This window comes from Staurois parvus, unplaced genomic scaffold (genome assembly GCF_062004578.1).
Source record: "Staurois parvus isolate SC_StPar_1 unplaced genomic scaffold, SC_StPar_1.0 ptg000461l, whole genome shotgun sequence".
In the NCBI taxonomy this organism is placed as follows: domain Eukaryota; kingdom Metazoa; phylum Chordata; class Amphibia; order Anura; family Ranidae; genus Staurois; species Staurois parvus.
The window spans coordinates 128,669-142,448 of NW_028318257.1; the positions used below are offsets into that span (position 1 = coordinate 128,669).

The 13,780-nt window shown below is 40.9% G+C and overlaps 1 protein-coding gene across 1 annotated transcript; it reads left to right on the plus strand.

Moving 5' to 3' along the window:
- Positions 1-2,070: 2,070 nt before the first annotated feature.
- OLIG1 (oligodendrocyte transcription factor 1) lies at positions 2,071-5,369 on the plus strand. Its single transcript, XM_089688923.1, has one exon. The coding sequence runs from the start codon at positions 2,196-2,198 to the stop codon at positions 2,877-2,879; it is 684 nt and encodes a 227-aa protein (XP_089545049.1). The 5' UTR covers positions 2,071-2,195; the 3' UTR covers positions 2,880-5,369.
- Positions 5,370-13,780: the final 8,411 nt, after the last annotated feature.

Here is a 13,780-nt window from a genome sequence, read left to right on the forward strand (position 1 = left end):
TGATAAGTAGGCACTGATTATTTTAGGTGTTGTATGTTGTGTGTTAGATTTTAGGTTACCATGCCCCTGGCCCCACCCACCATTTAGCACAGAGCTCTATATGTGCCGCTTTGGCGCTAAACACATTTAGTGTATGGGGGGAAGGAAACAAGTTACATGTAGGTGGCCAGAGTCTGGAATGGTTTTCCCTTATTTAAGCTGCATACAAAGAGACAAACAGAGTGCACACAGGCCTAGTGCATTACCTTAGAAAATGAATTTATTGTATAAAAATGGTGATATGCTCACAAAGGATAAAATATCAAAGGCACATCATATGAAGTACAGCACGGTCCAATCTCACTAGATGTTATCTGTATGGGGACTAATAGACCTCAAACTGATGCGTTTCGAGGCCTTGCCTCTTCCTCAGAGCCAGTTAGCAAGGCCTCGAAGACACCCCTTATGAGGAAATCAAGGAAGTGACAAAATGCGTAAAGGGACGTGACGTTGGACGTTGCCCGAGAAACCGGAAGTAGCAGAGCGGCCATTTTAAGTGTGGTATTACTGTTTGGCGTTCCTGGAAGCTGCTTGAGGTGGAGTCATGGGATCTTTTATGCAATTTTTTTGGCGTTTTATGTAAGCATATTTCTATTAAAGCGTGGAGCTGTATATCTCGAACATACTGCACTATATGGCTTTATTTTCTCTCTATGAATGTTTTGGAGTATAAGGAGGCAAGAGTACTGGAAAGAGTATTGAGGTATCAGAAGGTATCCATAAGGTTCCGGTTGATCCATATCCTCCTCTGGATTTATTTTAAAAGGCTGGCTTACTATTTATTGGGGTAAAGGTATGCAATTCAGCCACTTAGATGTGTACACTGAGCAGGGGCGGACTGAAAACTCATGGGGCCCCCGGGCAAAAGGGGATAATGGGGCCCCTGTGTCTTCGCCCACAGGCAAACCACACCCAAAAAAGCCTATGAAAGGTACCAGGGGCATCTCATGGGGCCCCCTACTGACCTAGGGCCCTCGGGCAGTGCCCGAGTGCCCGAATGGTCAGTCCGCCCCTGACACTGAGTGTTCGCGGAGACGCATATATATAATTATTACACAGAGTGGTTCACTATCACGTGCTTTCACAGTTTATGAATTTTGCACGAAAATAATGAGGAATTTATTTTTTGTTTTAATAATTATTTTGGTGATTATTGATGAATTTATTAATTATTTTGTGAGGGTAATACACTATTGAGGTTTCCTTTATTTTGAGGTACACAGCATTTACTGGATTCATACGGCAAGTTTTTTTCAGAAATTGGAAGAAAGATTTATGGACTTTAATGTTTGGGTTTTCACGTAACAATTGTTTGGACTCTAAGAAGGTTTATTATTATTGATCTATACTTTCAGAGGTGACAGTGGGCTTTTTTTAGTGTTATTTCACAGGGTATTATAGAGTATATGTTATTATTTTTTTGGACACCGATTCATATTCATAAGAAGGCCTCAAAACGTGTCAGACATTTAGAGGTCTATTAGTCCCCATACAGACACCATCTAGTGAGATTGGACCTTGCTGTACTTCATATGATGTGCCTTTGATATTTTATCCTTTGTGAGTATATCACCATTTTTTACAATAAATTCATTTTCTAAGGTAATGCACTAGGCTCGTGTGCCCTCTGTATGTTTTTTTTGTATGCAGCTCATTTGGATTCCCTGGTCCGGTGAGGGCAGCAAGGCATGCATCCGTTAGGCATCCTATGTGTGGTTACAGTTACTGTGAAGTCCATCTTCCAGGAGTCGAAACATTTGCCATTTCCCTTATTTAAGGCCAGGGGGCCCAACTTATGATTTTGCATATAGGCCATCTGCATTCAGAAAATGCCCTTGATCGCAGAATACTTTTATATACAATTATCTTAGTCTTTAAGACAGTCAAAGGCCGTAGTCATGTCTATTCAGCTTCAAAGATTTCAGTCCAAAGTCTGAGTGTGGCAGCCAATGAAAGTTGTCGCTCTGTTTGACTCTGGAATGGGCTGTCTTACACATTAGTTTATGAATGGGAAATTGAGAGGAACGTGCAGTCAAGTGACTGGTTAACACAATAGCTTGTCCCTCTGTATCCTGTTGAATTCCAAAGCTAGAGCCCTGAAAAAAATGCTTTTCTAGGCATCGCTGAGCTCACTGGCAAAGGTCTGGTTGAGTACTATGCAGATCTGCAGAATTATACAGAGCAGAGAGAAGATGATAAGACATTGCCCCAGTGACCTGTCAAGTGGAAAGAGCCAAGAGCTCAGTGCTGTGTGCCGGCATCCAACCTCCCTTCTGAACATCGGTGAAGGAAAAGACAAGCTGGCATCTGCCTTTGCCACGCACAGGTGTGGACGTCACAGCAGAGATCTGAAAGAGGAGCAGCAGCAGCTGAGGAAGAAGATAAACAGCCGGGAGAGGAAGAGGATGCAAGATCTTAATTTGGCAATGGACGCCCTAAGAGAAGTCATCATGCCATACTCTGCCACCCATTGCCAGAGCTCCCCAGGTAGGAAGCTCTCCAAGATTGCCACCCTCTTGCTGGCCAGGAATTACATACTGCTTCTTGGAAGTTCTCTTCAAGAATTACGTAGAATCATCGGGGACATGAGTGGTCCAGCACCCAGGTTGCTTCTTGCTGGTCTGCCACTCTTTGCAGCTCCAGGGTCGGTTTTCCTGGCACCTGGAAGCAACGGAGAGACTCAATGCTCAGGCAAGATGCACTCCTTGTCGGTGGAGGATCAACCATGCTCGGCTTTCACCATCCCAGGAGGGAGCAGTGTTTGTGCCTGTTCGGTCTGCAGGTTCAGTCACTTCGTTCCCACCAGCCTCAACATGAAAGCTGTACAGCTGCCCAAATAGTCATAAACCCATAAAGGCCAAGAAATGTTTGAAGGACTATGGATGGACATTGAAGACGGGCCAATGCTAGCCACAAACTCTGCCAAGTCTGCAACCAAATCAACAAAGATCACCCCTGCCTGCCATAATCTAATAATAAAGAATGGGTAATAAGAGCAGCTATAGTGGTGGGATCAGCAATAGTAATCTTATATACAAAAGGATCAGTCTTGGAGTGAGAAGTAGATCTTAGATCTTGCAACCTCAGTAGACACTACAAGAACAGACAGTCCTCAGAACTGGTTAAAGATCTTCTCACTCATCTCCTGTGTATGGTACCCCAGCAATCCTTGATTGATTTGTCTTGTTGATAAAATATTATCTTACAAAATATCCATAAGGTGACCTGTCACATGTAATTGCAGTGTTATATAGCAGCATGCGACCCTGTTGAATGTGATTATACTTTTTAAATTCATGCTGTCATTGCCGAGCATTCTGCTGTTGAAAATCACCCATTCGGGAGCCTTTGATTTCAATCTCCAACACTTTTTTTCAGAAAGCTTTGCTGTGTTGGAGATGCTCTATGTCCAGGCTTGCAGATAGATTATTTAACACTTTGTTCAGAGTGATATATTTGTACTATATTAATATGGACACTGTGTCAGAAGTGGAAACTTTACTTTGTTACATCCGTAAACTGCTGCTGGTCCAAGTACTCTTTCCTTAGTGACAGACTGGAAGTTGTTTATCACACAACCTATTTCAACATATGAGCAGCAAAAGGACAATCGTCTTAACTGGTTAATCTAATAGCAGACAGCCATGGCCTAACCTTTGTAATAATATTGGGTGTCCATTTCTACATTTCACTCTTACGGGTTGATTTACTAAAACTGGAGAGTGCAAAATCTGGTGCATGGTAGCCAATCAGCTTCTAACTTCAGCTTGTTCAATTAAACTTTGACAATAAAACACGGAATCTGATTGGTTTCTATGTGGAGCTGCAACAGATTTTGCACTCTCCAGTTTTAGTAAATCAACTTCACATTCTCTTTTCTTCTGTAGCTTTGAGCTGCCACTACTAACAGTTGCTATTTGAAAAAGTTTGAAGTTAGTAATAAAAAAATTGCATCAATCTTTTCTTTTATACAGAATACAAAAAAAAACTGTTTTTGGGTTAAAATGTTAAAAGTCAGAATGCTGCAGTCATACAGACCTTAAAGGGAAAATATGCGCAGGCTGCAATTTCTTCCCTGGCTGTCATGGTATGGTTCAGTATTTTTACGTAAATGAAAAATTTGCAGACTTTCCTGATTTGTGTGTTTGTTCCAGGCTAGTGTCTCAAAGTAAGAAACAATTCACTGCAGTCCTCTTAGTGGATGGCAAAATGAGTAGCTAGCCAAAACTAGTATAGACATCCGATCATAAAATTTCATATATATATATATATATATATATTGAAGTGTTAAAGACATAGGTAGCCAGGCTGTTGGCATTTTCAGAAGGAGGTCAGTAATGGTAGTTTCTGCATGCTTAGTACAAGCTTTCCCTTAAAGAGATGACTTAATGGGAAAATAATATCAGTATCAATTAAAGTGTTTTTCAAAACAGTGTGGAGGAGTTGGAACCTCTCTCAGTTTATATTGCTGTCTTTGGCAGTTCTCGGGAAGTTCATCATCTATATTTGCCCTGGTGATCAATGTCACTGAGGGTGTAATGGAGAGAAAATCCAAAATTTAGAGTTGTCACCAGAACAGGAGAAAGGAGGGAATCTCCTAATGAGGACACGTTTTGGTGACGGCTGTCTAAAAAAGGATTTCCTTCACTTTGCAGAGAATTCCTACATTCTTATCCTCCATGATGGACAAAAAAGACCTGACAAAAAAATTGGGGGGCTTTTAGCTAACTTATTAAATGGTAGACCAAATCTGCATATATGTACTTTTCTAATGCTGCATATATAAAACAGAGCTCATGAAAGCCTTGCTGTTTGCTAGTAGTGATATTATTAAGCTGCCAGTGTAATTTAAAGGGGGTTTCCACCATCACCAACATCAAATCACTTTTAGTGAATGGCTACTGTTTACCTTCGAGTAACATTTACTGAATGCACCTTTTCTGCCTTCTTGGATCCTGTAGCAGCATCTTCATACCATGTCACGTACCTGCAGATGTAGCTCTGAGATGTAACAGGACAGCTGTACCAACACTGGCATTTTAGGAAGTATTTAGACCCATATATTTATTAGACCATCAATAAAACAAATATTAATATTTTCTACAGATTAGTAATAAATATTGACACTAATGAAGACAGAGAAAATATTGCTATGTAACTGACAGGTTGACTTATACTGTAGATACAAAAGAAATTCAAGGTAAAACAGCACATGGCTGGGATGTAACATATTTAGATGAATTTGTGAATGTACCGAAGTTTTTTTTTAATATGCTATTAGGTATTTCATATTTTGATAGTGATGAAATAAATGCAGTTTTTTAGATGAACACTGCTTTCTGTGTCACTTAATAAAAAAAAAAGAAAACCATACAGTATGTCAAAATGATCAATTGCAATGCACTTGTGCTTTAAGGCATATCAACACTTTGAACAAAATCAATAAATGTGGAATCACTTTTTATATCCATGTCCTGTTAGATAAATAGATAGATAGATAGATAGATAGATAGATAGATAGATAGATAGATAGATAGATTTTTTTAAGACAGATAGATATTTTAAGATAGATAGATAGATAGATAGATAGATAGATAGATAGATAGATAGATATTTTAAGATAGATAGATAGATAGATAGATAGATAGATAGATATTGTAAGATAGATGGATAGATTTTTTAAGACAGATAGATATATATTTTAAGATAGATAGATAGATAGATAGATAGATAGATAGATAGAAAGAAAGCTGCAACTAATGATTATTTTCATAATCAATTAGTTGGCCAAATATTGTTTCAATTATTCTCTCTTTATTGGGTTAAAAACTTATAAAAAGGGTGGTGTACAATTAAGTTAACGTGTAAGCAGATAATACATTAAGGAAAAACACTTTCTGCCTTTAGAATCAATTTAAATCACTTCCTTCTCCTGTCCTAAGACTACATGTTCCAAGAGCCATTGCTCCTCACACATTCACAAGCGCTCAGGCACCTACTGACATGTATAGATGGTTTACTGAGCTGTATGTGTGCTGCACTATGTATGATGACATGCAAACAAATAATGCATTCTGTATCCTGGCTAACTAATCAGCTGACCGACTAATCAATAATGAAAATAGTTGACAGCTATTTTTATTATCGTCTATAACTGATTATGTTAATTAGTTGTTGCAGCGATGGATGGATGGATGGATGGATGGATAGATGGATAGATAGATAAATAGATAGATAGATAGATAGATAGATAGATAGATAGATAGATAGAAATATATATAAATAGATAGTATCAGATAGATAGATGAATTCAGATAGGCAGAAATATATGTAAATAGATTCCGATTTTAGATAAATAGATAAATAGAACATTGTGTATGTTAAAGTATAACTGAAGTCCAACTACAAAATAGTCTAACTATAGTACTTGAGTTTTGGATAGAGTAGGACAGGTTAGACTCTTCTACCAGGTTATTTATTTTTTTGCTGTGTCCTGCTGGAAAGATTTCCCTTCACTCCCTGTTTTACAGATGCAACAGAAATCAGGATAAAATCTTCCCAAAGTGAAGGGAATTCCCAGTTGTCATCTGGACATTTGTCCCCATGAGATTTCCCCTGCTCTGCATGACAACTTTACAATGGATTTCTCCTTACCTTCTGATTGTACAAATAGAGGATTGAATCTTCTCAACTTCTCATAGACAGCAATAAAATCTTTACAGAGACTCTAACCCTTCACCATTCTATATAAAGGAAAGAGAAAGTTTTACCTTTAACACAAAGCAATTAAAGGAACACTAAATAATATCCTTATTCTCCAAAAATAATCCATACACATCCACCACTTAATGGCCTTTTAATTTATTTTTCATTAAATTGTTTCTTACTGTGTTCTTCTGCTTTCTTGTAACATCCTCAGCAGGCTCCCAAACTTCTCCTTTCCCCCTCAGTCTTGTTTGTATGGAATGAGCAGTGCACGTTCATTGCATTCACGTACAGTGCTCTTGCTGAATACACATCTCATAGTCCTTAGTACTTCTCAGGGGCAAGCAAGAGAGGGTGGCTGCATTCTTACATGGAGAATGAACGTAGCCACCCTCTAACAGGAAGTCAGATCACAGCAGGAAAAAGCAGGAATCTGGAAATTCTGGGAGGCTGAGAGCAATAGAAGGGACTATTTGAGTTAAGAATACATACTTGAGTTTAGTGTCACTTTAAACATTCATCAGCCTGCAAGCCCCACTTTGATTAATTGTGATGAGCAATATTCATAGCTTATTAGACACAAATACTCTTTACATCATGATAATTGAGTAAGCCGTATGTCCATCATCCCCTGAAAGAGTCTACAACTCACTGCAAACCTGTACAAGGGATAGGGCTTAACCATGTGCTGCCATCTATTGCAGAGGACCGGTACTACACCAGTCAAGTCTTGTGGCACACACATGCAATTCATGATAGTCATGTCAACTCACTGTATTAACTTCATTATACATGTAAGTGGTCTACAAACTTTAACAATACATGTAAGTGCCCGGTCACGTCGGGTGCGACTTGCCATGTGATTTGCCATGCCATCCAAGTATCAAATCGCATGGCAAGTCCAGGGGCGGACTGACCATTTGGAAACTCGGCACTGCCCGAGGGCCCGGGGTCAGTAGGGGGCACCATGAGATGCCCCTGGTACCTTTTTCATAGGCTTTTTTGAGTTTTGGCAAGGACACAGGGGCCCCATGATCCCTTATTGCCCAGGGGCCCCATGAGTTGTCAGTCCGCCCCTAGGCAAGTCGCACCCTATTGTCTGCAATTACAGTGGTCATATCGGTGCGATTCTAACTTGATCGGAGCCGCACTGATTTCTAAAGTAGTGCATGCACTACTTCAGGTGCAACTTGCATAGACATCTGTCTCTTGCAAGCCGCAGATGTCTTGCAAGTCACACCTCAAGTCGGAATGACATCAGACTTTGAAATTGTGCGACATCACTGGAAGTCGCACAATTTCAAAGTCGGATCGCTGTGACCAGGGTGTTAGAGTTCTCAAACAGTCTTGGTAACAACCATGTCATGTAGATATCGGGCCAATGTGTATATATGCACCTATGGAGGAGGCAGGGGAACACCTCTATCATCATCAGCATTGGCCTCTATTGAGAGAAAACAACACAGAAATATCTACTCTTGAAAAAACCTTGAACAAGGGATATCTGCCATGATGGTATAGAACCTTGAGACACACAAACCAATCCTGATCTGCCTATATACATTTCCTGATGACCACAGAATTCCTTATAGAGCAACAAGCCTTTGTTGTAATCAATGGTTTTTAAATTTAAAGGAAGAATCCACTTTTGCTAAATAAAAAAAGGATAATAAATATCAAATTTCCTAGCCAGTGGGTTCACCGATTTCCCAGAAGCCTGCACAGAACTTGAAGTCAAGTTACAGCCATTCCCTGCACTAAGTGTTTCGTTTTTTGGCAAGACATTTTCAAACGCTCAGCCACAAAGGGATGCAGAAATATATATATATATATATATATATATAATTCAGGTGTTCCAATCCCCTCCATGGCCACAGGTGTATACAATCAAGCACCTAGGCATGCAAACTGCTTCTACAAACATTTGTGAAAGAATGGGTCGCTCTCAGGAGCTCAGTGAATTTAAGCGTGATAGGTTGCCACCTGTGCAATAAGTCCATCTGTGACATTTCCTGGCTATTAAACATTCCATGGCCAACTGTTAGTGGTATTATAACAAAGTGGAAGCAACTGGGAACAACAGCAACTCAGCCTCCAAGTGGCAGGCCACGTAATATGAGCGGGGTCAGCGCATGCTGAAGTCACCAACAGTCTGTAGAGTCAATACCTAAAGACTTCCAAACTTGGTGTGACCTTCAGATTAGCACAACAGTGTGTAGAGAGATTCATGAAATGGATTTCCATGGCCGAGCAGCTGCATCCAAGCCTTACAAGTGCAATGCAAAGCGGCGGATGCAGTGGTGTAAAGCACGCCGCCACTGTACTCTAGATCAGTGGGGACATGTTCTCTGGAGTGACAAATCACTCTTCTCTGTCTGGCAATCTGATGGATGTGTCTGGGTTTGGTGGTTGCCAGGAGAACGGTGCTTGCCTGACTGCATTGTGCCAAGTGTAAAGTTTGGTGGAGGGGGATTATGGTGTGGGGTTGTTTTTCAGGGGTTGGGCTTGGCCTATTAGTTCCAGTGAAGGAAACTCTTAAGACAAAGACATTTTGAACAATTTCATGCTCCCAACTTTGTGGAAAAGTTTGGGGATGGCCCCTTCCCGTTCCAGCATGACTGCGCACCAGTGCACAAAGCAAGATCCATAAAGACATGGATGAGTGTTTTTGGGGTGGAGGAGCTGTAAAGGGTGGGCCAACTCAATATTGAACCCTACAGACTAAGATTGGGACGCCATTAGAGTTCATGTGCAGGCATGCCAATACTTTTGGCAATATAGTGTGTGTTTGTGTATATATATATATAGAGAGAGAGAGAGAGAGAGAGAGAGAGAGAGAGAGAATATACAATTTCACTTTCACACGTGTAGATGGGGCTCTGCCCATTTATAGGGTCCTGGCAGAGCCTGTCGGCTTGTCTGCACATGTGTAGGGGTTTTTCCACGCACTTGCAAAGACATGCAGGGTTTCAGACTTCGTCTTTGTACGTACGTGGGAAACCCCCTGCGTGCACTGATGGCCAGGAAAACGAACATATGCTCAGATGTGCCACAAGGTTCTATCAGGACTCAAGCCCTGTGGCACATTTGTGCATGCACAGGCGGTGGAAAGAACGTCTCGCCTAGGCAAGGAAAGCAGAGGTGCGCTTTGCAGAACAAATAAAGTATATTGTAAGTTATAAAGTAAAAAAAAATATATCCATTAGTAAGAGAGGGAGGGGGAGGAGCACAAGTTGACATTTAGGGTGAAGGAAAGGTCTTCTCGATCAGCGGCTGCAGCCAACCTTCCATGAATTCTGACAACAGGGAATGCCAATGTCAGACTACAGTGTGTCGGTGGGGGAGGATTCCTCCATCTACCTCATTTCCTCATTTGTGTGAATGGAAGAATCTATTGTTGTCAGTATATGGCTTCATGCACATGGGCAGATTAAATGCCACTTTTAGAGGCTATTTTCATTTTTTATGCCTCTGAACACATCTGTATTTCAGCCAAGACTTCCATGCAGATTGTGTCATTTAGGTTCACATTTTAGAGCACTGTGTTAAGGGGCATAATTAAACGGGCCAAACCTGCATTCAGAGAGGAGCTTACCGACATCATTTACACACATATGCATATAAGGGTCATAAATGTCCACCTATGAAGGTACATTCAATCTAGTGGCTAGAATAAATGAATATTCTAGCCCAGTGGTCTCCAAACTGTGGCCAAGGAGCCTGATGTGGCCCTTTGTTGGCCTTTATCTGGTCCTTGGGGCACTATTCCCCCCTCTGACTCCAACAATGGGACATAATCCCTGATACTAAAACCAATAATGGATCACTATTATTCCTCTAACACCAATGATGGGGCACTATTCCTACCACTGACACAAACAATGGGGCACTATTCCTTCCATTTATACCAACAATGGGGCCTAATTCTACCACTGACACCAGCAACGGTGCACTATTCCTACCACTGACACCAATGATGGGGAAATATTCCTACCACTGACTCCAACAATAGGGTGTAATTCCTGAAACTGAAACCAATATTGGGTCGCTATTACGAGGCACTATTCTTCCTACTAACACCACCAATGGGGTACTATTCCTACCACTGACACCAGTGATGGGGCACTAGTCTTACCAGTGATACCAATGATGTTGCAGTATTCCTACCACTAATACAAACAATGTTGTAATATTTCTACCACTAATATCAACGATGGGCCAATATCCCTACCACTGACACCAATAATGGTGCACTATTCCTACCAATGACACCAATGATGGGGCACTATTCCTACCACTGACACCAACGATGGAGCACTATTCCTACCACTGACACCAACAATGGGGCACTATTCCTACCATTAACACCAATTGGGCACTATTCCTACTATTGACACCAACAATGGGGTACTATTCCTACCAACAACACCAATTGGGGCACTATTCCTACCATTGACACCAACAATGGGGTACTATTCCTACCACTGACACCAACAATGGTGCACTATTCCTACCATTGATACCAACGATGGGGCACTATTCCTCCCACTGACACCAATGATGGAGCACAATTCCTACCAACAATTGAGACTATACCTACAGCTTATACCAACAATAGGGCACTATTCGTATTACTAATGATGGGGCACTATTCCTACCACTGACACCAACAATGGGGCACTATTTCTCCCCTCTGACTCCAACAAAGGGGTATAATTCCTGAAACTGAAACCAGTAATGGATCACTATTCTTCCTACTAACACCACAAATGTGGCACTATTCATACCAATGACACCAATAATGGGGCACTATCCCCCCCAATGACACCAATGATGGCGTATTATTCCTACCAATGTGAAAATACGGTACCAAATAAGTCTACCAAACTATCCCAATATTCACAAAGAAACTTTCACCCTTGAAAGTGATAAATAATAAAATAACAATATGAATGCATCCCCACCTTCTACACTACCCACCCTACATTTGGTGTCAATCAAAATTAATTTACCATAAATCTCCAAGAAAGGCAAGGCTCAAACATCTTCAAAGACATATCAAGTTGGAGCCTGGACACTGTTTTATATATTTTTTCATTTATATTTTTCTATTTATTTTTTGGACTTTGAATGACACTGGTTATTATATTTTGTGGGAATGACTTTTAGTATATTCTAATTTTTTTCACAGTTTTTTATATTTTTCTTGGAGATTTATGGTAAATTAATTTTGATTGTCACCAAATGTAGGGTGGGTAGTGTAGAAGGTGGGGATCCATTCATATTGTTATTTTAGTATTATTCCTACCACTGATATCAATGATGGGGCATTATTCCTCCCACTGACACCAAAGATAGGGCACTATTCCTCCTCCTAATACCAAAGAGAGGCATAGTTTAGTCTCACAGATGCCAGGACATTTTCTACTCCCACAAAAGTCTGAAGAACAGTAAACTGGCTCTTTGGTTAGAAAGTTCGAAGACCCCTGCTCTAGCCAAAAGGGTACATGCACATGACTGTAAAAAAATGCAATTCAAAATATTTTGTTTACAAATCTGAATGTAGGTGTATTATTTTCAATGGAGACATGTACACAGGTACGTAAACACACAATGCGATCTGTAACCAAAAATCAAAACATCTGCATCTGAAGACATGCATTTTACCTGCATATACATAGATGCAAAGAGTGCATTCTGGGATTGAAATAGAGGGACAGGATACAGAACTAGAAGCTTTTGCATTTAAACAAATCCGCGTCTTTACGCATTTAAACGCATCTAAACTCAAACATTTTACTTATGATTTACATAGGAATCTTTGTGCTGTGAAAACCATTCCCATCAGTGATCAGTAAAATATTTACGGCTTTGCACATGCGGCCTTAAAGTGATAATAAGGTGGGGGTTTTTCTGTAAAATAACAAGCATGTCATGTTAACTGCTCTGTATAATGGTTTTGCACAGAGCAGCCCCGATCCTCCTCTTCTGGGGTTCCTCACTGGCGTTCTGGGCTCCACCTCCCATTGAGTGCCTCCAGAGCAAGCAGCTTGCTCTGGGGGCACTCATGCATGCTCCCGAGTCCTGCTCTGAACGGAGCTCTGCCTTACCCCCCCGTCACTGGCTCTGATTGACAGCAGTAGGAGCCAATGGCTTCTGCTGCTGTATCTGAGCCAATGAGGATGGAGAGAGCCAACAGAGCCTTGGTTCTTGTGCACATCGCTGGATCCAGATTGGACTTAAGGGTGCTGCAAGGGAAGCTGATTGCAGAAGAATGCAGAATGCAGTAAGCAAAAAAAAAAACTCCTGCCTTTACAAGCACTTTAATATGAGTTTACGCACATATGCTTCTAAATGCCATACACATGTAAATGCACATAAATGCATGCAATCGTGTGCCAAGCAAGCATTTTTTGCGCTGGATCCTTTTACCATACAGATTTAGTGTAGATAGGAGTATTTTAACCACTTCATGACCACCCGCCTGTCCGCCATGTAATGCAGATGAGCGGCCGCTATAGGCAAAGCAACATACGGGTATGTCGCTGCTTACTTCCAGGCATGTGTCTGTCAGCAAGTCCCAGAAAACGAATCACATCTGGGACCTGCTGATTGGTTGTGCACAGTCACAGCCTAGAGCTCTGTGCTGGTAAACAACATAGAGCTCTGTACAGCCCCGGCCAACAGTTTGGAGGATTACCCAAATAGTAATTTTCACAAACTCTGCTGCTTCAGTGTTTTTAGATCTTTTGTCAGATGTTACTATGGTATACTGAAGTATAATTACTAACATTTGATATGTGTCAAAGGCGTTTATTGACATTTACATTCAGTTTATGTAAAGAGTCCATATTTTCAGTGTTGACTGTTCTTTTTCAAGACTTCTGCAATTCTGCCTGGCTTGCTGTCAATCAACTTCTGGGCCACATCCTGACTGATGGCAGCCCAGAGTTTGTGGGGTGTCTTTGTTCACCTGCCTCTTGAGGATTGACCACAAGTTATCAATGGGATTAAGGTCTGGGGAGTTTCCTGGCCA